The following is a 27,718-nucleotide window of genomic DNA, read 5'->3' as shown; positions in this document are numbered from 1 at the left end:
GTTCAGTGTAGGGGTTTAGGGAGGGAGACAAGTTTTATTACATAATTTACAAAGGTCGAAGACTGTATGTCGGCTTTTCAGACTCATAGACCCGACTCAGCCTCCTTTTTCAGAGGTGAATAACAAATGGCTGCGTCGGGTCTATGAGTCTGAAAAGCCGACATACAGTCTTCGACCTTTGTAAATTATGTAATAAAACTTGTCTCCCTCCCTAAACCCCTACCAGCGGTCAGAGACTTACACAATTATACTGTGAACAAAAATCCCATCCTATTAGCTGGCTGTGGCAGATGAGGGGGCGTGGTTAAGCAGAGGTCTGCGTTACAAGGGTAAAAATGCGGTTGGGAGCCCCTGGAGCCCCCGCTGGGGTCTTCCCGATCCCATTGTTCTCTCCTCCACGGAGGATTTTCCACCCAAGCAGTCGCAGGACGATAACCTACGTGTGGCTAAAATTGATGGCGAATTGGTGCGCCCAGATGCCCCGCTCACTCACCGGTATTTCTCTGTGATTAGGGACAGGTTATATCAAGTGAGCTGTGACACTCAGCCAGGAGAAGAAATAACCGGATAAAACGCTGCAGCGGCATATTGGCCAGGCATTTGGGCAGATGTGCGTAAGTGGTGCACCGCATATCCGAATGCCAATAAGTCAATGCTCCGGCGATGCCAAACGCGCCGTTGCAGCCAATCCCCCTAGTCGAGGCACCGTTCGAAAGACTTGGTATGGATCTCACTGAGGCCTTGAGACCGCAGTGCTTGCACAGTATTACGGCGAAAAGTGCAGTGTGGCACGGCCATGGTTTTAGGTCATCTTCTGGGTCAGGATTCCAAAGGAAATCATGATCGACCAGGGCACTTCCTTTATGTCACTTACACTCCCCCAAGAACGATGGCCTGGTAGAGCGATTCAATAAAACGCTGAAGAACATGGTTTGTCAGTTTGTGCACGACGATAGCTGTAATTGGGAGAAATGGTTGAACTCTCTGTAGTTTGCGGTCCAGGAGGTTCCTCAGTCCTCCACGGGATTTCCTCCCTTTGAGCTCTTTGGCAGGAGACCCTGGGGGGTGCTAGACCCAATTAAGGAAAACTAGGAGGAAGGGCCTAGCGTCAGGAAAGCCAGCATTGGCTATATGACAGAGGGGACCAACTCAGGCAATTTGCACTAGGAGACAAGGTGTTAGTATTGCTTCCTACATCCAGCTCTAAATTACTCGCAAAGTAGCAAGGAGTCGTGGTCACACGGCAGGTTGGGGGCGTCGATTATGAGGTTCAGCGGTCAGGGCGAGACAACTCAGATTTACCACATTAACCTCCTAAAGGAGTGGAGGGAGAGGGTGTCCGTGTATCTGGCCACCACAGTGATCGAGGGGGGTGAGTCTGGAGGTTCCAAAAGCAACCGATCCCACTCCAGCCCTGTCCAGTAACCATCTCTCGCCGGGCCAGAGCACGGACGTGGCCGCGTTACAGCTACGCTTCTCTGATGTCTTGTCCCCCCTGCCAGGCCACACACTGCTCATTCACCACCACGTAGAGACGACCCCAGAGGTGTGTTACTGGTGTGTTCCCATCGCGCTGGTGGGTAACCCCAATGGGTCGGTCCCGTTCTGTGTAGACTAGCAAAAGGTGAACGCGGTGTCAAAATTCAACGAATACCCCAATGCTCAGGGTCCACAAGCTACTTGACCGGTTAGGCACGGCTCAATTTTTCACGACACTGGATTTAAGCAAGGGATACTGGCAGATACTTTGTCACACTTCCGTTCGCGTTGTTTGGGGGCCCAGCCACCTTTCAGCGTCTCATGAACAGGGTGCTGAGTCTGCAGGTGACGTACACTGGTGCTTATCTGGACAATGTTATAGTCCACAGCAACAGTTGGGGGCAGCACATGCAGCATGTGGGGGCAGTGTTAGAATCTCTGAGGAGGGTACGGTACTTGGTTTACCACTTGGTTGGAGGACTGGTCCGACCCCAGCTAGATAAAATGGCCACGGTCGCAAACAGTCCGGGGCCCAAGACCAAAAAAAAAAAAGAGGTGAAGCAGTTCTTGGGGCTGACCAGGGCTGGCCTGGTACTCCAGGAGGTTTGTAGCTGACTTTTCAGACCTGATCAGCCCTTCCTCTTATTTAACTCGAAAGGGTACGCCAGATCCATTCCAGTGAACGGAGAAGTGCCAGCAGGCGTCTGCAAAGCTGAAATCAGCTCTCTGTAGGAAGCCAGTGCTATTTACACCTAACTTTTCTCGCACCTGACAAGAGGGCTGGAGATAGTGTTGTCCCAGCAGGTGGAGAAGGCAAGCCGGCCAGTGCTCTACATCAGATGGAAGCTCTCCAAGTGGGAGACGAGGTACAGCACCGCTGAGGAGTGTCTGACTATTAAACTTTATTACAGTAGTGGGAAAAGAGCTATAAAAGGCCCACATTTATGATCCACAGATACTAGGAATATATTCTGTTATTGTGTGTTTGCCAGCCTACACCTGACTTAGTTCACTGTGTAGGTACCTATATTAGGGATGTCCAGCCCCTGGTCCTGAGTGAGTTCCTTGTTGTAGCGCAGGAACAGGATGGTGTTCTTGAGGGTCAAAGCGTGGTCAAAGTACCTCTGGGCCTCACCCTCTGCTGTGCTCTCCACCTGATGGATGCACATGGAAGTGAATAGTGCTCAGATTAAAACTAACTACATTATAACAATCTTTAAAATATATGTCACCATCATTGGTCTCACCTTCTCCAACTCCGCCAGGAAAGTGTCCAGGGTCTCGTCAGACAGCTTTCCAACCTCAAACATGGTGACCGCGTGGCTCTTGAGGTTCTGATCGGTAGAAATACACAAAATAAACTGCGTGGTAGTTGTCGTGTGTGTCCAATCCTGAGTTCCCCTGTAATTTGTCTGCAAAATTGCTGCAGGTCACATGGGGATGTACACTAAATAAAATTGTCTATTGGAGTCATGCAATTTATGTTCATTTGTCAATATTTTGGGAGGACTAAAAGGGAAGATGATGATGTCCTTCATGGAGCTGCAAAATAGAAACCCTGTTATGTTGGGGTTTTTTTAGATTAGATTCAACTTTATTAGAGTACAGGTACAGAACCAATGAAATGCAGTTGATGTCTAACCAGAAGTGCAAAAGAAGCATTTAAATGCCAAAGTGTTATTTGAGTACAGTGTTCCTGTGCAGTTGTGTATGCAAAAGAAATGTATTATGTACAACATTGTAGGGTTATAAATACAGGTTTGTCAGGAGTATAGGGGGATTATGTACAGAGAGTATAAATAGACATTTTATATCAATACTATATATGTATGTATATTGTGCAGGTTTTGGTCAGGTTATGGAATATAAAAAAAAAGTTAACTTAAAAAAAGTATTGTGCAGATTTGTTTTTTTTGTTGTTTTTTTTTTTTTATGTGAATGTGTATATTAATGTGTCGGTACTGACTGGAGACAGGTTTCCCATCATGAGGAAGGCGGTGAGGGTGGAGTCGAACAGGAAGGCGATCCTCTTGGTGGGGGCCGCAGGGGGGATGCTCAGGCTGCTGACACTGGCTGTGTCTGCTGCCGTGACCAAGAGAAAGTCAATAAAGTTATTTATTTATTAATAGTTTATCAATAACGTGGTGAGGATTCAGGCTTTTTTACCGCTGTGCTCTGTCTATGGAACTTTTAAAAACAACTAGGGGTGATTCCGATTCAAAATCCAAAATTGACTGAAATTAAGTGTTTGATTTGGAACTTCGAAATAATAAGCATGTTCGCGATTCTCCCTGTATTTTATTGTCCGACGTGGTCGCCATATTGGGGTGGTCAAGATCCGCCGGTAATCAAATGTAGTGTGCGCTGGGGGGGGTGCCAGCCCCCCCGCGAATTCCACTGCGGCTGGCCCGGCTCCGAAACGACATTCATGAAATTTGGCTCGAAGTTGGGTGAGCTGCGGCCGGCTCCACCTAGAGGCCCGCTGCGCCACATCCCTCAACGTACACTGCACCCGTCCACCAGCGGATCTCGACTGCTCCAATATGGCGGGCGCTCAGAGGCATGAGACGAGAGTTGACGGTCGAGCCGATCGCGTTTTAGTAGAAGACAAGACATGGGTAGTAATTTGCCTTTTACTTCCAGTGTTCCCCTCTGGCAAAAAAAAGGAGCCCTTTTTCTGCGCTTATTTTGGTGAGTAACTTAAAAGAAGTGTATTAAGCTACTTAGTGTTTATTATTCTAAAGCCTTGTTTTGATAAAGCTCTTAACTGTTTAGGTGTAATAAATACATATTCTGATATTTTTGTTATTATTTCAAATTTTTATTATTCAAATAAAAGTTACTTATTGAGAAGAAGTGTTTTTCTTTATAAATCAAGACTCGATAGTCGAATCATAGCGTAGCCGCCAGTGCTGAAAAAAAATACATTGTGTTAAATCGAAAAATCTAATTGATTCGTGACCTTAAAATCGAAGATCAAATCTAATAGTAGATTTGAAGAATCGGACACCCCTAGAAACAACGAAGCCTTGTGTTGTGTGTCAGCCCTCTGAAGCAACAGCAACAAATTCTCTCCCCCATGTTCAAGCGTGCTAGTGGTTTGAAGATTTTTGGGGATTGAGTATATATACTCTTCAGTTGAGTGGTGAGCCTTCAGGCTCAATTCTGCCTGAACCCGGGGATAGAGAGCAGCATCGCAAGAATTGCAAGACAAGAAGGGATTTTATATCTAGGCTGAGAACACATTCTTTCAAAAATCACAGTATTTTAAACACCGTATTCCTCGAGCAGCCGCATAGATCACATCAAATGTGATGGTTTAAGTGCACCTGATAGTGGAAACATTCCAATATTCTATGGTGCCGATTTATGAATCCATATACACAGGAGGGGAGTCAGACCTTGGTCCTCCAGGCTAGTGGTGTCCGTGTCAGTCGCTGAGGATCCTCCCTCCATGACGGGGCTACCCTGCTCCCAGGACAGTAGCATCTTCTGGGGGTCCATGGTGCTCCTGCGGAGGGAGGGCAGACGTTCAGACGGAGCAGAAACATTGCTAAAGGGTGCAAGTGATCTTAAGACAAGTTCCTGAGTCACTGTGCACTTTAAGGTCCCTTCGACCTTTGGGAAATCTCATTACAGGTACTCCTCACTTAACGACCGAGTTCCACTCCTACAACCAGGTCATTAAGCGGATTGGTCGATAAGCGAGGAGCCGTATTATTTCACGGTAAGGGGGCGTGGTGATGGCGAACGCTAGTGTAGTGAATACTGACAGACGGTGTGAAGGAGACTGAGAACGGTGAGAAGATGAGATGCATGACGCTGAGACGCCGTGCACACAGCGCACACGCCGCGGTATTGTACGCAGTATACAAAACCGACTGGTCAGAGAGCCGGTCGTAAGTCCGAACGGTCGTTTAACAGGTAGGTCGTTAAGGGAAGAGTACCTGTACTCCTGCATTTTCAAAAGCAAATGCGGGAAGAGGAGACGTGGTGTAGGTGGACAGATGAGAGAAACCTAGGACAATTGGAATGCCCTTGTGCATAGGATTTTCATTTCTTAACATCTATTACAGTTTGAGGTAAGTGTGCAAAAGTGTCTATTTGATGCATAACCAATAATAACAATAAACAATAAACAAACAATTGCTGGTAAAATTGTAAAAGTGTGCTGGCCATGTGTGCATGTCTGTGTATGTAATGTATGTGTGGGGCAATGTGGGGAATTCCCCTAATATGTTTACCTAGATTCCCATGGTGACTGGATCTCTTCTCCACAATACATTTTTTCTCCAATAGAAAACATCTTTGGCAAAATTTTGGCACAAACAGTGAAATATCTCATAAACCACTGGCTGTCGTCTTACACAAAGATATAGCGCACCTGTCGGGATCGAGTCATTTTAAGTGTGTATGTGGCTATGAGTAGGACAACAACATTTGGCCATGATAATAATATAATTTGCAATAATAGTAAGTGTGCAGCACTGCCAGCACACTTTATTTATATAGACTATTCATCTCATTTTACCCATGTACATGACATATTATAACTTATATTAGAAGCCTTATCAATAAACAAACAAAACATCTCATATGCAGTGAACCAAAATCGTATTATAGCCATTATGAAGCAACAAATGTACCTATAGATAGATAGAAAGCATTTTAGATGCTGCTGATGCCTGTTGCACTAAACCTAATTTAATGCCCGCTTAATGTAATTTAATGGAACGATATTATTGAGGAACTGAGGAGGAACAGTTGTTGAGGAACAGTACGTTTGAGAGGAAGTTGCTGCCTACTTGAGTCTGTTGACAGAGGGGGCAGTCTTCCAGGTCGGGTGGAGCTGGTCGGAGCTGAACACCTGGCCCTTCTTTATGGCGAAGCCGAGACGACAGTACATAGAAACGGCGTTCTGATGGAGCAGAGGGACACAAAAGGCCTCGTCTTTGAACCATGTTTAAGCGTTTGACGCTTAGAATTCATTGACATCACAAAAGACAAGACAAGACAGAGCGATGCATTCAGCACTACACCGCGCTCCAAATTATTATGCAAATGATAATTTTCTCCGGTTTTCCTAAATAGTGGATGCAAATGACAGTCAGTATAATTTTCAAGTCATCAACCGTGAGGGTATAATTCAAATGTTATTGAACAAACCTCCCAATGATTACAGTATTTTTTTCAAAAATAAAAAACTCAAAATGCATTGTTCCAAATTATTATGCACAACAGAGTTTCAAAACATTTTATAGGCTGTAAAGAACTAAAAATGGTCATTTGTTGAATTTGCAGCATTAGGAGGTCCTATTTACTGAAATCAAAAGCTATTTCAATCAAAAACATCTTGACAGGCCAAGTTACATGTTAACATAGGACCCCTTCTTCGATATCACCTTCACAATTCTTGCATCCATTGAACTTGTGAGTTTTCAGAGAGTTTCTGCTTGAATTTCTTTGCAGGATGTCAGAACAGCCTCCCAGTGCTGCTGTTTTGATGCCAACTGCCTCCCACCCTCATAGATCTTTTGCTTGAGGATGCTCCAAAGGTTCTTAATAGGGTTGAGGTCAGGGGAGGATGGGGGCCACACCATGAGTTTCTCTCCTTTTATGCCCATAGCAGCCAATGACGCAGAGGTATTCTTTGCAGCATGAGAAGGTGCTTTGTCAGGCATGAAGATGGTTTTGCTACGGAAGGCACGGTTCTTCTTTTTGTACCATGGAACAAAGTGGTCAGTCACAAAATCTATATACTTTGCCGAGGTCATTTTCACACCTTCAGGGACCCTAATTAATTCTAATTATTCTTCATGTATTTCTGGGCCCACTGCAACCGTTTCTGCTTGTGAGCGTTGGTTAGGGGTGGCAGAATAGTAGGTTTATGCACAACTGCAAGCCTCTGGAGGATCCTACACCTTGAGGTTCGTGGGACTCCAGCAGCTTCAAATACCTGTTTGCTGCTTTGTAACGGCATTTTAGCAGCTGCTCTCTTAATCCTCATTTTGCCTTTATCTGCACGAACCCGTCTGTGCTCTGAATCAGCCACAAATCTCTTCACAGTACGATGATCACGCTTAAGTTTTCGTGAAATATTTAATGTTTTCATACCTTTTCCAAGACACTGCACTATTTGAGGCTTTTCGGCAGCAGAGAGATCCTTTTTCTTTCCCATATTGCTTGAAAGCTGTGGCCTGCTTAATAATGTGGAACGTCCTTCTTAAGTAGTTTTCCTTTAATTGGGCTCACCTGGCAAACTAATTATCACAGGTGTCTGAGACTTCTTTCAGTGATCCAAAGAGCCCTGAGACACAATACCATCCATGAGTTTAATTGAAAAACAAAAAATGTAATGTTTAGGACACTTAAATCCAATTTGCATAATAATTTGGAACGCGGTGTATGTTACATTAGCAAATTGTATTTTAACTGATTTTACTTTGTTACAGTTGGAACAAGACTACAATAAATAGCCTGAATACTATATTTATTTGTATGTTTCATTCGTGATTTATTCACCCGTAATTAATTGCTTTCTGCTGTTCACCATCCTCTTATTGCGCAAAGAAGTCAATTCTTTACAATCTACTTTCAAATCAAAAGCTACTAACCAAGAAAACGTTCAAGCCACTACAAGCTAGTGAATACGATGGAGAAACTTAGATGGAGAAACTCAACAAAAGTCGCCATGAAGGGGTGAACGTTCAAAAAAAAGCAACAAATAAATAAATAAACGTTCCAGTTCAAGTTCCAGAGGTTCAGCCCGCCCCCCCGCAAAGAGCCAATTCTCAGTGGTGGGAAAACAAAGGAACGGGAGAGTTTCAGTTCTTCACACTGGAGGTCATGCCAGTGAGGGGGAGTCACGCCCGCCGTGTGACAGACAGCGGCTCTGAGGGAAACTAGGCCGAGGAACCATCAGGAACCATCACCACATCAAATGATTTCTCACAGTGTGGGGTAGAGCAAGCGGACATGCTGGGTCTCAAGCAGGCTGTGTGTGTGCATGCGTGCGTGTGTGGTAGCCCTCTCTTTCAACCGTGTATACTTGAGTGTGTGTCTCCATTTATGCAAATTGTGCTGAAGTATTAACTTGCTTTATTGAATTTCACCGTTCCAGCTTCCTGCTTTCTCAAATTCAGACACACACCCCCCCCAAAAAAATGTACTTTTATTTGAATATATTTTGAGCATTGGATTGTCAGCAATGTCATTTCCAAATAATATAATCCCCCAGTGTTAAACTTAATATTAGAGATCAGCTAAGGCATGTTTGTGTTGATTGCATCGATTGACTTATCCAAGCATAAAGTAAAGTTTATTTTTAGAACAGTCCCAACCAAACTGTATGTTTTGTCAGAGATTGCAGAGAATACCAAAGCCTTTTTCACTCCAAGCCTCCATAAACAGTGAGAAATGAAAATGTCCATGCTATGGTAAAGGGCAACCATTTAGACAGCATTAGTTCAATGAGTCTCCATCCCAGTCTCAAAAGAGATGCTTAAGAGGAATAAAACCAACAAGTAGAGAGTGGTTACACACCTTCACTAAGCCCAGGTCGATCTCCAGAACGTTCGCCAGCTGAGAAAGATGTAGAAAAAGACACATGGTCCTGTCAGTCCAGAATGAAGGATCTGATCCATATACAGTATATATACATATACAGTGTGTATATATATTATATATATATATATATATACACAGAGACAGACACACACACACACACATTATACAGTGGGTGTCATAAGCAACACAAAACTGTATGTGTATGTATGTGTGTGTGTGTGTGTGTGTGTGTGTGTGTGTGTGTGTGTGTGTGTGTGTGTGTGTGTGTGTGTGTGTGTGTGTGTGTGTGTGTGGTTGGGTACCTCCGAAACATTGGTCTGCTCGTCGATGGACACAAAGATCTTGTAGAGGAGTGTTTCAAAGTAATCACCCTGAACCCGGTTCATCACAAAGCCTTCTAGCGGGGGCACTGGAAATGAAGCGGCGTATAAGTGTTGGCCACAATAACAACACCAGAGACAGACACGCTTTGGCTCCTTAGCAGTGTCCAATTCTTATCCTATCGTATCGTTTTTTGTTTTGTTTTTTTAACTCCAAATGGATTCATAATAACACCATTAGGACTCATCCTAGATCAATGGACACCCATTACCCATAATGCTCAGCGAGAGCGCCATCACCGTCATTTCGATCTTGTTTAGAGGCTAATAGCTCAGGGAATAACAATAACGGGGGCCGGGGCGGCTACCCAACATAAGTATGCTGGCACCAGCTGCAGGTGCGCCGGCACACACACACACACACACACACACACACACACACACACACACACACACACACACACACACACACACACACACACACACACACACACACACACACACACCTGCAATGCAGCTGTCATCAGATATTGGGACGTCTAAATAGATGAAGCCTCGGTTGTACAAACCTGCAGGAAGGAAAACAGCACACACTTTAACTCTGTAATACAATATGTGGAATACCAATAAAATAAATGTAATTTATTACGTGGTATTTGATTGAAATTCCATATTTTCCCCATAGTGAAAGTAGAGCTTCCTGGGCCCTGCGATATCCAATTAATACGTGCAAATCCCTTTTAAGTGGAATATAAAACTATAGAACAAAGATTGTTGGCAAAATCAATTTCCATGCCAATCAAATCTAATTTGAACTGATATTTGTATTAATACGACCCCTGTTCGGCCCCAGACCCCAATCCATTTGGTTCAAATCAGTTTCAACCACTCTAATGGCAGAGAGCGGATATTTCAGTCCGACTGATGTCTGATAAATATTTAAACTGCCTGTCACCAATTCTCCTCGTGGGAACGTACACCAGTTGATATAGAATATGGGGGACTGATATATATGGGTGATGGCCACTGTGCATTGTCCATACAAAGACAGCCAGGCCTAAAGTGCAGAGCTACTCACTGAGGACCACGTTGTACTCCATGATTCCCGCCAACTGAGGACCAGAATCTATCATCTTATCGATGGCTTTCTTTTCAGCCGAGGAGCAGATCTGCAATCAGACAGTGAGAGCATGCCATTAGTTTAACAGCATATGGCTGTGTGTGTGTGTGTGTGTGTGTGTGTGTGTGTGTGTGTGTGTGCGTGTGTCTGTTTGTCTGTCTGTCACCCATCTTCAATCAACACCAGTGGTGGTGAAGTGATTGTAACTGTCCTGTTTGGACCCTTAAATTGCTGTCCATTTTCGGGGTGTTTTGTGGTGGCAGTTCTTCCCATTTAGTCAGGTGAGCCTCTCACGGTGCTACAGGGGTTTTGGAGGATTAATTCACAGTCCTTTGATCCATCCTATTGCCTTTCTGTCTGTATTTGTAAATCGAAGCGTGGGAGTCTCTGCCCACAGGTAGGGTTTTAGGGAGGGAGACAGTCTTTCTTTCCATGGTGTGCCAACATGGCGAGAGCTTTTATTGTAGAGAGGAACAAAACGGCTCCCTGGCCAGAAGTATAAATAATAAATAATAATAATAAATAATATCTGCCCTGGTCAGTTGACGAGCCCGTGCGGCGATCCCCTCTGCAAGACAGACAAACATTAAGAAAGCTCCCTGCCCCCAGGCAATTCGAGGAAGCTTGGCGGCCGCGGGAAAGATGTGCTGTCGTCTGCAGCCGGTGCTTGACCACACCCCTTGGTCCGCCACACGGAGGAAACGGCAAAAATTGCACTTTGTGATTCTAGATATTTATGACATTTCAAGTATTTGTATTTACAGGAATATAAAGTTTAAGCCTGATCATGGTGCAAGTGCATCATTCCCATACAATCTGAAAAAAACGAAAACTTAAGAAGTTGGTCATCGATTCTGTCGCCAGTCTGTTTCTGAATGTCCGTTAGAATATGAGAAGGACCAAACCCCCTGGAAAACACCTGAATACCTGAACGACAATGCCAATGAGAAAAGGCTAAACGCACCCTGATGTCGTCTTCGGTGATGAAGCCCGTCTGTGCGACCCACCAGGGCTCCACAGAGATCTCCACGGGCTTGGCCGGCAGGAGGTCCCGTGCGGATTTCCTGCGGAAGAATTTCTGAGGAAGGAGGAGGAACGGGGAAGAGGCAGGCGAGGTGAAAAGTGGCTCATGCTTGATGGAGGGGAATTTCAAATTAAAGTTTTGGGAAAGATGATTGGAGAGTAACATGCCACATTTTGAGGCAAATTTTGAGGTATATTAAGTATTTGACTGATTAATGAAAGATATTGCAGTGAGGTGTCTTACTTTGGAAGACCTGCACTGGTTCATCAGGTCAATGTACTGGTTTCTCCCAATTCCCAGCAGCCGCAGACCTGCGAGACGGGGAGAAAAATGAGCCCCAACGTACAGTACATAATCAAAATCCAGCCATAATGTCTGCAGCGCTCCATGAACTGGCGGAGATCGCAGTGCGTAAATACTACAGCGAAAAAAACATGGCAGCTGCGCAGCGGGAAAGCGTCTCTGGCATCTTTCAATTACACATCTTCAAGGAAAAAAACGAGAGCGACATTCAGCAGGAGGCAAGTGTGCAAATTGGTTCCCTGAATATTTCCAGCCGGGTACTAGAAAGCTATTTTGATGGGAGAAGACGCCTGGTTGACTGGCAAGATGACTCATTTCAGCGCTGCATTGGCACACACGCACACGCACACACGCACACGCACACACACACACACACACACACACAGTGAAGCAGCACTCTGTACATACACAATACCTGTAGGGATTTTAGTGTGTGTGTGTGTGTGTTAATGTGTGTGGGAGAGAGAGAGAGAGAGAGAGAGAGAGAGAGAGAGAGAAATAGATTAAAAAAGGATGGGGAAGGTTTATGATTTTATAACTTTAAACTTTATAACTTCCACATATTCACCATCTTGAGTTTAAGTGAGGATGAGGGAAAAAAATGTCAAGGTTCAGGTTCTGGCCATTATTCACTGCTGATATGTAAATCTACATAAAAAATAAAAATTAAAAAAAGATATATCCTCTCTGTAATTACAGGTCCCGTGGCTGTGTGGGCCACAGAGCAGAGAGTGAAATGTGCCGGGACGCCTGCCAAGGCAAGCAGCAGCACAGCGAGCGAGGCCAAGAGGCCAGAACCCCACACGCATGTCATGCAGACACAAACACACACACAGATCAACCTTCCACCCAAACACACCTCTCGTCCACCCATCCACACACACCCAGTCAGTGGCTTTACAGGCCAATTGTCCATTATAAGATGTTATTCAAGATATCATTATTAAGAAGACACCATGAGGAAGGCAGGGTGTGGATAAGCATTGGTGTGTTTTTTTATGTAGTAGCCCACTTATTAAAGATTCTTCAATTAAATCTTCAAACCTACTTTACTCCTTCCTACTGGTTATAAGGTTTCCTCTTTCTTTCTACATCATTATTAAGTATTATGAATAGCAGAGATTATCATTAGCATGAGTACAAGTACGTTTGGAATAAAAACTATTTTTACTTATCCTTACATTTTATTATATATTAATATAATATACAGATTATTTTATCATTAACTTGCAGTAGTGATAAACTTGCTTTGAGGGCTGGAAGTAACTCATTATGACATAGAACGTTGCTGTAATTCAGTGGATTTATTTTGCATTCATACATTTTGAGGGTATTTCTGATTCTTTCCTTCAATTCATGGTGGCTCTGCTTTTAAAACTGCTTTTTATCCAATCTGATTGCGACAGAGTCTAAGACACAGTTTTGAATTTTGAATCGTACTGCCGCTTACTTCAAATGAATCGGCGCAACTTCAAGTGAATCCTACACAATGCACTGGCTCATACTGTAAATCCACAACCTTTCAAGCGGTGGCAACTTTAAATAAAGAGACAGTGCATTAAATAAGACTTTCTTGTTTCTGCTTTATATATTTGAGGCTCTCTGTTAGAAAAACAATTTTAAAGAAAAAACAAAGGGGAGGAAAAACAGCGGGACGGCAGAAAAGGCAACAGTGAGTTCCAAGTGGTTTCGAATCTCCGTAGGGCCGAGCATCTGCATGCTCAGCATAACAAATTTTATCACAAAGTCAGATAATGCTTTAAGTTGGCAGATAAAAGCGCAGTAAGGTCAAATTGTAGATCAGGCAGGAGCTAAATGCTCTGCAGCGCTTCACCGACCGTTCCGTTTTATTTACATCTTGAGGAGCCCTTCAGAGGAGTATGACAGGCGGGTGAAACGAGACCTAGTGAAAGTAGACACTGAGCCTCAGAGAACACAGCAACAGAAAGAAGGAAAGAAAGAAGGAAAGAAAGAAAGAAAGAAAAACAAAAGAGAGAAAGAACTCACAGTCTGCAGCAGTGAAGTTGGGCAGGGAGTCGTAACTCTTCTCGCTGTTCATAATGTCCTGGAGGGGCAAAGGGAGGGGGAAAAAAGAGAAAAAAATGAAAGCGATTCTTCTTCTCCCCATCTATGTGCCTCGCCTCTGATTAATCGCGGGATTTGCAGATAAGACGGCTGCGCTAATTTCTACTCCCTGCTTTCATTACGTACATAAAATGGATTATCAGAAGTATGCACAGCCCTCAGCAATTGGGGTCTACAACTGCAGCCCAGGCCTGGGCTACAGGAGACGAAAATGGGGAACCCTTCTGACAAATGAGCCAAACTCAAATGGTTGGCGTTGATGCACATTTAGAGACTGCGCAGCTGGAGAGCGAGCGCTGCAGAATTCACAAGTAAAATAGGAAATATTTATCAAAATAGAGAAAGAAATCAACGACATTATAACAAAGGGGTCAAAGTCTGGTGCAGACTGGCCTCTTGCCAATCTGGAACAATAGCTGGAGATTTAGAGAGGGAATGCACTGATAATGACACAGCAGAGAATAAGTGTCATTTGAGCGCACTGTAAACAGCAAATATTTTCTCCGGCTTTATTTGTCCCGGAGAGTTAGAGTGTTAATCAGACACTGGGTGACACCTAGTGCCCGACTGAGAACAAATCTGTGACCACGTGCACCTTGCTTTATAATGGTGTGATTGTAGTCATGTATTAAAAAATACCTTTGTGTGGATCAGAAAGTCTAATGTAATAAGCAGATCAGAACACATATTTTCTTAGTTGATTATAAATACTTTTCATAATCATGGCTACCTCCAATGGGTTAGAACAGTGTGATCCCTGGAGCAGTTTTCCTGCCAGGCCTACCGGTTTGGGCCATATCAATTATTATTATTAATTATTATTATCAATAATTATTTTCCAAAAGGGGCGGTTGACCTTTTTAATGGCGGGAAAGATTAGACGCCTTAATTAACGCCACAATTAACGCCTTAATTAATTAACCATGGCAACTAGAGAACAACATATTGAAACCAACATATTGTGGAGCTGCAGACATCCCTGTACACATGCTGTGTACAACTCATATCCCGTTCTAATTTTATTTGGTTCTATTCCGAGTGCAGCGCACCTCCTACCTCCATGATGCCGATGTAGTAGGAGAAGGGGGTCACTCGGAGCCCCTTGACCATGATGTCGGACAGGTGGTATGGGTACAGCATCAGGTGGTCTCGGCTGTACTTGAGAAGCTCCTCGTAATACTTCCGCTCGTCCTTCCTCACATGGCGCACTGTACACAAGATACACACCGCTCAGAATCCAATATATATACAGGTACTCCTCATCTAACAACCTACCTGTTTAACGACCGTTCAGACTTACGACCAGCTCTCTGACCAGTCTGTATTGTACGCTGCGTACAATACCTCGACGTGCGCAGCGTCTCAGCGTCAAGCATCTCATCGAGCATAACCCTTTATATGCTGTATACACTATTAACTATATATACTGTATACTATATACACTATATACACTGTATACTATATACACTATATACACTCTATATATCTCATCTTATCACCGTTCTCAGTCTCAGTTCTGTTCCCGCAGTCTGTCAGTATTCACTACACTAGTGTTCACAATGGCCACGCCCCCTTACCGTGAAATAACACAGCTCCTCGCTTATCGACCGATTCACTAAACGACCTGGTTGTAGGAGCGGAACTCAATCGTTAAGTAAGGAGTACCTGTAGTCTATATATTCCCCCCAAAATACAATTATTAAAAAACAGAATTCAAGTGGTGGGTTTTGGACAACCTCCATATCCTATATCCCATTGGAATAAATGCAGCTGAGTACATTTAGGTTATATTGCAACAATGTAGGTTACATACAGTATGTACGATATGAGTACATTTTTGAAAGAGTGCTAAATCATAATTATCCACTGAAATAAAAATGAATTGGCAGTTGTTTTTCCCTCTTGTGGACAAGCACAATAAAGAAAGTATGAGTAGTACTGTATTTTGGAGACCACAGGTGTAAAAATTAAAGTTTGTGAGGAAGAAATTAAGTATATCAGCGATCCAATAAATATTTTTGTTTGTTTTCTATGCTGGTAGAATGAAGCTGTACGCAGTTAGCAACAGCTGACTTAATACAGTTAAAGCAGGAGAAGTAACTGTAAACAAACCAACCAAACCTCCTCATCAGCCCTGATCCTTACTCTTCATTCAGTTTTTATGAATGTACGTATTTCAGGTGTCTGCAGGTGTCAGTGAGTTCAATTTAATACTTTTCAAGAGCGTTTTACAGACAGTTTTTCACAATATTTAAGGCTGACATTTGGACAAATGTCTCTCTACAGGTGAGTGTGAAAGTAAACATAAAGTGATCTAGAATCCACGTTTTCCCAACAGGTAAGTGTAGCAGGTAAGTATTAGTTTCAGCTGTAGTTTTAGGGGTTTATAACACCAGAGATGTTGACTTCGACGCAAAAAAAGAAATGTTTGTGTTGAATTGAAGACCTTGTAAATTCCAAGTTAAGACCAATTAATACATTTTAATGAGCCTTTAATATACTCCTTCCAATATTTGGAATAATTGAATTTCAGACCCACAGACACCCTGTATTTGGGAGCGCATTTTAATCCTACAATGATAACAAATAATAAATGTAATCACTTTCATTAATAAGACAATAATATCAATGCCAAAAATAATAATAAATATAGCTGTAGGCAGCAATACATGGGGAACGCCGCAATGGCACTGTGGTCTCCTGTTCGTCTCGCGAAGCTACCACTATACACAGCGAACAGAATGTGTTTATTTACAAAATGGCAAAAGAGATAAAATATCATACAAAAAGCCCTGTCAACATCAAGCAGGTAAGACACACACACAAGCGCGCAGTTTGCAACCACTACAGACGGATGGAGTCTACACCACGCACTTCGCACGATGCGAATGCACGCCCAGAGCTACAACCTGTACATATATAACAAATTGGATGATGATGTCAGAAAGCGTCTGGCTCCACAAATTCATCTCACTCCACCATCCGACCAGAAGTCGTAGAACCTTGGTGTATTGGCGATGTCCGGAGTTAACCTTTCACACATGTAGCACACAACCGGAGATTGTGCGTGTCAGACACGTTTATGTCTACTGAAAGGTACGTTTAATTTAGGAGGATTTAAATGTATATTTAATAAAACACAGACAATTAATACTATTATATAATTATAGAACCCAGAATCGCGATTGTGGCGCCACCCCTTGCGGTGACCTGCGCGGGTGCCTCGTGTCGATTAGCACATTTTAGTATTTTTAGTATTTTTAGAGCTTGTGCGTAATCACCCAGTGTCATGACATTTCCCTGCATATGTATGACTGTATGTACTATATATGTATGTGACAAATAACCTCTTGAATCTTAAATACTCATCCACTCAATCACTCACATACACACGTACAGACACGCACGCAGACACTCTCTCACACACTCACACACAGGGGTGCTTGTGTGTCAACTCGCTGTCATAGAAGAGAGAGCCAAGCACAGCTGGTACCAGATAATAAATGAATATTTGGCATCATTTTTGGCCTAAAAACTATTTTGGCCTGGCAGCCTGATACATACATACAAAAATCCCTGTCGTCCCGGGGACATCCCGAGGAAGATCTCTGTTCATCCCAAACACATTTTCTATCGTCCCCGGGATGACAGGTTGCTGTAAGCCTTGAGCCCTGCTCAGGTTGTCTGTCTACATGGGTTGTCTGTGAACACTATGCAGTCCAAGTGGCTGGCGGAAGTTGCTGGATGGGAGTGACTTCCAAGGGACGAAAGTTGGACTTATATAACTTTGAATGATGATGTCGCAAAGCGGCCCTCTGCTGAAACTAATGAAATAACAGTTTTTCACTCATTTCTGCTCCAAATGTCAGTCGATATTGACCAAACTAGGTTGACAAGACGTCTGAAATATCCCGGTTCTAACGAGACCTCAACCATGTCTGCAAATACTGTCATTTGAGATACTTTTAGCCTGAGAAATGCAGAGATTAAAAAATAATAATAATAAAATGAATAACAATAGGGATCCAACCCTGCCTAATAATAATATAAAAATGGCTATGTCTGCTTACCTAGGTTATTGCGGAATCGCAGCTGGTTGCGGATACTGTACAGCAGCACATGTTTCTCATACTCCCGCTGAGAGTTTCCCAGACTCTGCAAAAACAACAACCGAACATTACAAAGAGATACCTGAAGATTTAGTGAATGTGTGGTCACACAAAGCATTCACCTCTCAACACTATGTCAAGCACCACCTCCAGTTACACATCCTGTCTGAACTTATAATAGTTAAGATGTATTGGATGTATAATTAATAATGGAAAAACAGTGTTTTAATCTGTACAACTCATCTGGCTGGTTTGAGCTGGGTGGCCTGAGCCAGAAAGAGGGTTGTGAAACACACTCTTCCTTTATAATACTGTATGTATTATATAGTTACAACCATTTTGTTTTCCACCCGGGTACACACAGTGTATAGTCTTTAATTTACATACATGCATGCAATCTTGCACAATTTCTATTTTTGAAAGGGTGCATTGCTGATACAAAGGTTTATTGTTCATTTTTAGGGTTGTATATGTCTTTTTCAATATATGTATTTATTTATTGGGTTCATTGTATATTGGCATTATTTCTAATTTATTATTACTTTATTATTATTTCCTATTGTTTTGATGTGAGTTGTTGCAAGCACGGTGTATCCATCTATCTATTCATCCATCCATCTATCTATCCGTTCATTCATTTATATACCTATTCATCCATCTAACCATTCATCCATTTATATATCTATTCATCATCTACATATCTATTCATCGATCCATATACCTATTCATCCATCCATCCATTTATATATCTATTCATCCATCTATCCATTCATCCATCCATATATCTATTCATCCATCCATCTATATATCTATGCATCCATCCATATATCTATTCATCATCTATCCATTCGTTAATCTATCTATCTATATTCAGCGATGTATATCTCTATTCATCCATCAAAATATCTATTCATCCATATATATATATATATATATATATATACACATCCATCCATCCATTCATATATCTACTCATCCATCTATATCTATCTATTCGTCCATCTATATGGTGCCATTCCTTATGCTGTCAGCTGTCAGATCGGAGGGTCATGTGATGCATGTTTGGCCACAGTGAAGGCGTCTTACTGCCTTCATCATAATAATGATTTCTTGTGGTTTCCATTGAACACTTGGGGTGAATCCTTGTAATTCTGTGCGTGTGTGGATGCTCACACACACGGTGTCAGCCACTGTTTCAATGTTAATGCTCCTGGATCGACCACTACAGACCTGTTTGACATTGGCTGGTAGCTTGTTCCACGGGTAATTCTGCCTGATGTGGAATTCCACGTCCGTGTTCATCGCTAGCTAGCGGGCTAAAGGCGACTCCTCCTCCAGACGATCGGACACGGGCTGCCGGGCAGGTCCACGCTGACTATACCCGCCCGACACCTGGCGAGTAGCGGAGCAGCTTTCAATTTATTCGAACCGCTGCGGTGCTTTTTGGAGGTTTTCCTCTTCTGTGAAGCCCACTTCCTTGTTGTATTTTCGAATGGCCCGTTCGTCATGCTCTCGACCATCCACGTCACTTCCTGTCGAGGCGAGCGAGTCACGACTCGTGAACGGTTCGTTCGTTTCAAATGACTCGGGACACCGAGTCACCCCCGGCAAAAGAGTGGGCGAGCTGAAAATAATTACTGAAATCAACGGTTGACTTTTGACGGAAGTCCGATTTTTGTGACTCACAATTTGCATTTCTCTGCGAAAAAAAAATGTTCCTTTTTTTTAATTTTTTGTTTATTTTTTTTCATTCTGGTATCTACAGTTTTCACCTACTGTAAACACATCACTTTTGACAGAATCAAATGATTATTGTGAGAGTTCCATTCACAACTCAGAATGAAGCGGCTCTCGTTCAGGTGGTCCTCCCTCGCTCACCGTGTATTACATCAAACTGGATGGTGATGGAATGCAGAGGAGACACGAGAAACTATGCAGTTATCATGCATTATTGACTTCCTTGTATGATCAAACCTGTTTTGTAAGAAAGGTCCATATGATCCGGGTATCGATTCAATACAACGTGCCATTGATGCCACTGTGGCCCAGCGATTCTCCATGTGGGGGTCCGGTGGACTCCAGGGACAGCTTGAGAGGTCCCAGGGGGTCCCCAGCAAAGGTATTAACAGTTGAACTTAAACCCCAACCCCAGACCGGACAGGTTTTCACTGGGTCAGAAAGCCAAAGACGCGCGTGCTTGGGTCACGTCTCTCCAATGTCGCTGTGTCATTCAATCTGTACACTCAGATTCCTCGCCATAGACAGCTAAACAAACATGACAATAACTCATCTCGTCGCCCTGCATGGGGTAGGCTTCATGAGGCAAAGGGGGAGAAGGTGTAGCCTCAAGATGGATTCTTTGAGCATATTCAAGAAAATATCAAGCCTTTCGCCCATGGAGGCAAACAAAAAATAAAAAAAATAAAATTATGTCGCGTGCGTGTGGCTGCATATTCTGCGGAAATAAAAATACAAGCGAGCTACAAGCTACAGTCTAATGGATGACGAAGAAGATAATAATATATCCGTGACATCCAACCAGATGGATTACCATGATGCAGACGTTGCAACATGGAAGTGACACCTCCACCAGGTGAAGAGCCTTGGACCTCTTCCCTCATACACACACACACCCTCACACCAAATCTGGAGAGGAACCACGCCTGGAGCCTTCAGCTGCTCCGCCCGATCACGCCGTCCCATCAGCACCGCACTATATTTACCTGCCTCCTAGGTTACACACATGCCAGGTGAGGGGGTGAGGGGTGTAAACAGCACAGGGAGGGGAATTGGCACATCAGGGACGTTTTTAGCAACGCGTCAGCACCCTGGACGCCCCCCACTCACCCTCTACCCTGCAGACAACGGTTCCCGGCCTCCGCACTGGGCCCTGGCAGCGCTGGTAAACTGTCCGAGGGCTCCTAAACAGCACCGAGTCACATGAGAGGCCTGGCTGGAGTCACCGTGGCCCCCGATACTATTCTTAGCTGCATGAATGTACACAGTGGCCTCATGGCAAGCTCCTAACTGGAGAGAGCTTTATTGTAGCTCTGTGTTGCCCCTCCCTCCAGTTCTCTCTCTCTCTCTCTCCCTCTCTCTCTCTCTCTCGCTCTCTCTCTCTCTCTCTGACCATGCTGCGCACTTGCTTCTCGAATTTGATTGTTTGTGGTTGTGTCCATTGGTTTTTTTTGCTTTTTCATTCGTGACACATTGTGGACAATATTGATTTACCAGGGACGACGAGGTAAGAATTTTCTGTTTTGAAAACAGTGTCGTGGACTTGTATTAAATTTCGCCTCAGTATTAAATATGACAATAATATTGTATGTTATTATATGAATTGTTTTCATGATTGAACTGGGTCATCCTCCTATTTGTGGATGGATAGCGTGTCCGCTCCTGAATATAAACTAGATGTTCCCCCATTTTATTTTCTTGCTTTCCCCCAAATTATATTTTCTTCATGATGTTTGAGTGATCTAACTAAACTGTTCCAAAAGTGTCTACACCCCATTATCTTTGTCCCTGGACATCATAGGGAATATGAATAGATTTTGATTTGCTTCCTGAAATAAAATAAAATATTGTTTGTCATAAGAAAGGTAAAAAGGCTATGTTAAATTTAAGAATGTACTCAGATTGCTTGGGTCAATGTGTTCTTTGAGAAACTGCCATTATAAACTTCTACGGTAACCGTTGTGCAGCTATTATAACAAGCTTTGTGTCTTCACCAGCGTAAATTTAATAAACTCCGAGGCAACGGATACAGTTGTGGCGTGTCACTCACTTTCATCCACTGTTCAAAATATAGAATAATGATTAAACGTCCAAATATATCAGCCTGAGTGGGGGCCCCCATGTAAGTGGATGAAAGCAGAAGCAGTCTCAGGGGTGATTAGACGACTTAACCCTGATAATAGAGCCTTTAAATTCCCCAACCTGAACCTGAAGTACTGGTGGCATAAGTCTGATAAATAGCGACGATGGAGGCTTGGATAAATGATATGTAGACTAATGCTACATGGATGCATTGGGATAATTTAGGAGAAGGGTTTAAAAATAGTTATCACATCGAGGGCAGCTGCTCAGTAGGATTTGTAATAGTTGGATTATCGGCGATTGGACTGATTCTCTCTTCAGTTCTGCACACTAACAGGACAACTTCACTTCTCAGTGTCAAATGTCAAATAAAAGAGGTACACTGAAGCTGCCTGAATCTTTCGATGCAATATGATAATAATAACATTAATTTTCCTTAGCTGATATGAACCTGATATGGATGTGAGGATATCATCATACCTACTCCGGCCAACTTCACTCTAACATGCAATCCAGTTGATGATGCAAGTTAACCCAGTAGTTAATTATGAAACACTGATATCAAATTTCAATATTCTGTCTACCATGTGAGGTACGGGAGAAAAAAAAATGGATCCATTGCTTCCTCTATCCTCCTCGGCCCCACTTCCTGTCCCTTCCTTGAACAGGATGGCCAACAGATCCTGTGAGGTTTTTCCCTTCAAAGACTTGGAGCTATCCCCCCACCTCCTCGCCCAGCTGAACGTCCTCCGCCAGGAGCGGATCCTGACCGACGTGCTGCTCTGCACGGAGCACCTGCAGATCCCCTGCCACCGCAACATCCTGGTCTCCAGCAGCCCGTACTTCCGCGCCATGTTCTGCAGCAACTTCCTGGAGAGCAGCCAGGCCCGCGTGGACCTGAAGGGCATCTCGCCCGACGTCCTTAGTGGCATCGTGGACTACGTGTACACAGGCACCATCGGCATCACCATGGAGATCGTGCTGCCGCTCATGCAGGCGGCGTCCATGCTTCACTACGGACGTCTCTTTGAGGCCTGCTCCATGTTCCTCCAGAAGCAGCTCAGTCCAGATAACTGCCTGAGCATGATCCGGCTTTCTGAGATCCTCCACTGCGAGAGCTTGAGGGAGCGGGCGAAGGAGATGGCGGTGCGGTGTTTCTCAGACGTGGCCGCTACTGAGGACTTCTGCGAGCTGTCATTACCTGAGCTCATGTGTTACCTGGAGGACGACCGTCTCTGTGCGGAGGAAGAGCAGGTGTTCGAGACCCTGCTGGCGTGGATCCACCACGACCCGTTTTCCAGAAGTGGCGCCATCCACGATCTCTTCAAGAAGGTTCGTCTTCGCTACATCCACCCGACGTACTTGTTCCAGTTTATTGCCAACGACCCCCTGGTTCAGTCGTCTACTCTTTGCACAGAGATCATTGAGTCTGTCCGCCGCCTTATGCTCTCCGTCAGCTCTAAATGCAGCCGTGAGCTCAAGCCGCTCTGGACCTCACCCCGACGCTACACCTGCAGAGAGACGCTGGTGGTGGTTGGAGGCCGCAAAAATAACGAACAGACCTCCAGGGAGGCTTTGCTCTATGACGAGAGGACCCAGCGCTGGCAGTGGTTGGCCAAGCTTCCCCTGCGCCTCTACAAAGCTGCGTATGTGTGTATCCACAGCATCCTCTACGTGGTGGGCGGGCTCAGCCTCTGCATGTCGTCAGGCGACAGCTCGGTCAGCGCCACAGTTTATACACTTTCTCTCAAGACAAACCAGTGGCGGACGGCCGAACCCATGTTGGAGCCACGATACGCCCACCAGAGTGTGTCCTATTTGCACTTTATTTTTGTCTTTGGAGGCATCGGTGTGGACAAACAAATCTCCAACTCGGTTGAGAGGTACAACAGTATGTTTAACCAATGGGAGGCCATGGCTCCGATGCCTACGCCCGCGCTGCACCCGGCGGTCGCAGCCTGCGACCAGAGGATCTACGTTTTTGGAGGCGAGGACGCCATGCAGAATCCTGTCAGGCTGATTCAGGTACCGTGGTAAAGGCCTGTGCTCCTGTGTATTACAGCCATTCAAATGTTAGCCTTATCATACATTGAGGTAATCTAGAAAAAAATAGAAAACAGGTTATCACGAAACCTCCAAGAGAGGGATAGATGTTATTCTGTATGCACCAGAGGTTTTGGCAAACTTATTTGATCATTTTTATTTGCTGTCTTATGCAGTAAAAGCAGCTAACAAGTATCTTATCCGCCGTGTCAACAGGTGTATCACATCTCTCACAACATATGGTCCAGACTGGAAACCAGGACAGTGAAGAATGTTTGTGCACCTGCTGCCGTCATCGAGGACAAAATCTACATTATAGGAGGTGGGAGGCGAGAGTTATTTGAGCATGTACTGCTTGCTACAGATAATTAAAATGTGTCTGTGAAATCACATCTGACGCTCTCATGCGGAAACACGCAGCAGCTGGGAAAAACAACTTCTTTTGTTAACATATAAAAGAACTGACTTGAGAATATGACCTTGATTCACTCCCCAGGGTACACCAGGCGGATGATAGCCTACGACACCAAAGCCAACAAGTTTGTCAAATGTGAGAATCTGACGGAGCGGCGGATGCACCACAGTGCCACGGTGATCAACAGCAAGCTCTACGTGACCGGCGGACGCTTCCTCAACTGCCACGACAGCATTGAGGATTCAGATTGCTTCGAGTGCTACGACCCCAAGACGGACGTGTGGACCTCCAAGGGCTCTCTGCCGTATAAGTTATTCGACCACGGCTCCTTGCCGTTAGTCTGCGTCTCCAACAGACCGAACCCTCCCTGAACCGCCACCCAAACAGTACCACTGCCTCGCAAAACACCCAACACTCCCCCTTCGCCTATTGGCCCATTTAGCTACGGATGGAAAACCATCTTGAACTGGTGGTGTTCCCTCACGCCTCCCAGCCTCGGCTACAGCTTAGCGGCCTGCCAAGCTAGTCGGAAGCTAGGTTACTGGCTCTCTGACTCAAAGGAGACCTTGGACGGCAAATGGAGGCGTCTTGGCCGAGGCTGTTGCGGTAGAACCCGGGCAGAGAACCTCAAGAGACAAGGAGCCGGTGATCGGAAACAACATAGCGTGAAATGTCTTTCCGAACATGGCTGTGGTCTTGTGATCGTTTCTTAAATCATCAATGCTTCAATTCACTTTTTTCTTTATTTTACAGCGCAGAGTCCACATGCATCCAAAAATACCCATTTAAATCTAACTAATGCATGTCCCTTCAAAATGTAAGACTTTCTGAGACATTTCAGTGGCACAGTTTTACAAAATGTCAATGATTCAGTCCTATGTGCAACAATGGAAGATGGAATTGGTTAAAGTCAAACACTGGGAAAAGACAGTCTTTATGACTCAGTCGCAGAGCCCTGGAGCCCTGGAGCCCTGGAGCCCTGCCCCTCATTGGCTCGCTGTTCCCTGTTTATTCAAAGTTTATTAATATTAAACGTGTCGCCTGTCAAAATGCATTGCACCAAATTCAACACTGCACGTCCTTGGGTCCCCGGCAATACACCCGCCAAGTGTGAAGCAGATCGGATGAACGGTTGTAGAGATAATCAAAGGAAATACAGCCAGACAGATGGACAGACAGACAGATGAACAGATAGACGGACAGACAGACAGATAGACGGACAGACAGAGATAAACAGACAGACAGACAGATAGACAGACAGATAAACAGACTGGCTGACATACAGACAGATAAACAGACAGGCAGACGGACATAAACAGACAGACAGAAAGACATACAGACAGACAGACAGACAGAGATTCCGGCCTTAATTATGGCTCGATAAGAAGATAGTTTGGATATAAAAGAAATGTGAATTTTGAGGATAGGTGCAGGTTTACAGTTCAGGCTCTGGTGTCTCTTGTTTTGATGCGCATCGTCCTCACTTTGAAGAGATTCCTCCGCAGTTTGCAGGCTCCTCTGAGCTGTGAGGGACAAACATAGTAAACTGAGGAATAAACTGGACCAAAGGAAGTCGCTGTCTCGACTGCTGACCTGCAAATAGTGAGGCAAAAAAGCAGTAGGTTCACGCCCTTCTTCCTGTTATGACATTGGGCGTGCACGATTAGGGACTGAACTGAGAATAAATGCGTTTTTACACACAGTTTCTGGACAGGCAGCGGCAGAGCACCACAATCTAAGAGCTGCAAAACACACATCAGAATGGGGTAAAAGAGCAGCTTTAACAGGCGTTTGTATCACGCGGCAAACTTTAAAAGAGCTTCCATGAGAGCAAAAGCTGTACCCTGTAGAGAGAGAGAGGCGCACGTCGCCTGTGGTGCCCCGCTGCTCCCTGGCCACGATATCGATCGCCATCGCAACCCCGGGTGTCACATGATAAGCCGATCCTGTGGCACACATCAACTCAACACATAATGGCTAATGCATGTTTAACTGATGTCCAAGCGGAAGAGAGGGCTTTTTTCTCAGAATGTGCTATAGATACAATCTAACCTGATTACTCTTTGTATCACATTATTTCTAAATTTCAGAACTGTTTGCACCAACAACACACCGATGAAAGAGATGGATGTCTAGTGATGCGACAAAGAACTTTTCCTTCTTTATTTCCCTGGTCTGCAACATAAAAACGAGGGGTTTAATTCCTCTTGAGCCATATTCAGAGGAGCATGTTTTCTCCACTTTGGTTTGGGTCCATTTGTGTGGAGACGGACGGTGACGTGCCATTCGGTTCCAGACCCAAGGGAGGATTGTTGGCAATTACATTCCCAGTGGAAAGCATCACTTTCAGTTCAGTACTGCAATACGTTGTACTTTTATTTCGACGTGCTGTTGTGATCAAACTGCAGGGTAAAAAAGAAATAATCTCAACGGCTCTGTTTTCATTTTGACACGACACCCTCCTCATGTGAGCTCGTAGGCGCTCAGCCTTTGACCTCTCGTGTCGTGTTCTGTTGGTGAAGTGCGTCAGGCTCTGAGGGGCCCCACACGTCACAGCTCAGGTTCCCAAATCCCCCCCCCCCGGAGATGATTTACAGTGTGCGTGGTACGCAGCGGAGGGAGCACGCCACCTCCTTTTCTGACAATTAACAGTATATTCACAGCACCTGCCTCAGAAACCCACCCGCACCACACCCCACTTGCGGCGGGGCATCTTTGCCGTGCAACCCTGGGGGAGAAATCGACCCCAGGGTGGAAGTGATCTGGAATCCTCTTCCCCCTTTTAAACTTCTACATGTAATCGCTTGCCCATTAGTGGAGAGATCTGGACGCTGGGCCAAGTGGAGAAATTTCGTCACCCTGCACATCAGTGAGCTGGGATTGTCACTGAGTTAAACGGCTCCTCATTAGGTCGCCCACTTAGAATGCACGTGCACGCGCAAATGGTACGTTTGTGTGCGACTCGACACCTAATCAAATCAAGATTTAAGATTCAACATTCAAGATACACATACACAGCATGATTATTTATGAGCAACACTATGATATGTGATTCGCCTTTAATCAAAAGTACAACCACATTTTCCACAATTTAATTTCAAGTGTAAGCCGTACTCTGGGAGGTAAGTACGGGAGGTAAATTCAGGTAAGTTTCATCTAGGAGGATTTAAATGTATATTTAATACAACACAGACAATTAATTCTACTATATACAGTTATTATAGAACCCAGAATCACGATTGGGGCGCCGCCCCTTGCGGCCGCCTGCGCAAGCGCCTCCTGTCGACTACGCACGTATCAGTATTTTTAGAGTTTATTGTGCGTAATCACCGGGTGTCATGACATTTCACTGCATAAATGTATGACAGTATGTACAGTATATGTATGTGACAAATAACCTCTTGAATCTTGAATCTAGATGTTAATAATACATTG

General features: G+C 44.3%; 2 protein-coding genes across 3 annotated transcripts in view; one reads left to right on the top strand and one right to left on the bottom strand.

The window, feature by feature from the left end:
- Window positions 1–19,418, bottom strand: part of fam91a1 (family with sequence similarity 91 member A1) — a 34,764-nt gene extending 15,346 nt beyond the window's left edge. The window contains exons 1-15 of the mRNA XM_080016777.1: window positions 19,237–19,418; window positions 17,968–18,052; window positions 14,954–15,105; window positions 13,820–13,877; window positions 11,753–11,820; window positions 11,450–11,563; window positions 10,444–10,534; window positions 9,872–9,934; window positions 9,348–9,454; window positions 9,022–9,060; window positions 6,285–6,397; window positions 4,881–4,990; window positions 3,446–3,561; window positions 2,727–2,813; window positions 2,504–2,633 (exon numbers count right to left, since the gene is read on the bottom strand). Coding sequence (XP_079872903.1) covers window positions 2,504–2,633; window positions 2,727–2,813; window positions 3,446–3,561; window positions 4,881–4,990; window positions 6,285–6,397; window positions 9,022–9,060; window positions 9,348–9,454; window positions 9,872–9,934; window positions 10,444–10,534; window positions 11,450–11,563; window positions 11,753–11,820; window positions 13,820–13,877; window positions 14,954–15,105; window positions 17,968–18,052; window positions 19,237–19,308 — 1,405 coding nt within the window. The 5' untranslated portion in view covers window positions 19,309–19,418. The remainder of the gene's footprint in view (window positions 1–2,503; window positions 2,634–2,726; window positions 2,814–3,445; window positions 3,562–4,880; window positions 4,991–6,284; window positions 6,398–9,021; window positions 9,061–9,347; window positions 9,455–9,871; window positions 9,935–10,443; window positions 10,535–11,449; window positions 11,564–11,752; window positions 11,821–13,819; window positions 13,878–14,953; window positions 15,106–17,967; window positions 18,053–19,236) is intronic.
- A 1,767-nt stretch (window positions 19,419–21,185) lies between these two features.
- On the top strand, window positions 21,186–25,641 carry klhl38a (kelch-like family member 38a). 2 transcript variants are annotated; one of them, XM_080015918.1, is made up of 4 exons: window positions 21,186–21,250; window positions 22,494–23,850; window positions 24,085–24,190; window positions 24,365–25,641. In XM_080015918.1, the coding sequence occupies exons 2-4, from the start codon at window positions 22,495–22,497 to the stop codon at window positions 24,652–24,654; spliced, it is 1,752 nt and encodes a 583-aa protein (XP_079872044.1). In that variant the 5' UTR covers window positions 21,186–21,250; window position 22,494; the 3' UTR covers window positions 24,655–25,641. The 2 variants fall into 2 exon arrangements, with proteins under 2 accessions (XP_079872044.1, XP_079872043.1); XM_080015917.1 differs by having other exon boundaries at window positions 21,243–21,250; window positions 22,418–23,850.
- The last annotated feature ends 2,077 nt before the right edge of the window (window positions 25,642–27,718 follow it).

This window comes from Zeus faber (assembly GCF_960531495.2).
Source record: "Zeus faber genome assembly, chromosome: 1".
NCBI lineage: Eukaryota > Metazoa > Chordata > Actinopteri > Zeiformes > Zeidae > Zeus > Zeus faber.
Note: the sequence above shows the minus strand (reverse complement) of the source record. Positions and strands in the feature narration are given on the sequence as shown.

Bases quoted from the DNA above. Each gene is read 5' to 3' on its own strand.
- klhl38a (XM_080015917.1), top strand. From the start codon at position 22,435: ATGGATCCATTGCTTCCTCTATCCTCCTCGGCCCCACTTCCTGTCCCT. The intron at 23,851-24,084 runs GTACCGTGGTAA...CCGTGTCAACAG, and splicing joins ATCCTGTCAGGCTGATTCAG to GTGTATCACATCTCTCACAA. The intron at 24,191-24,364 runs GTGGGAGGCGAG...TTCACTCCCCAG, and splicing joins CAAAATCTACATTATAGGAG to GGTACACCAGGCGGATGATA.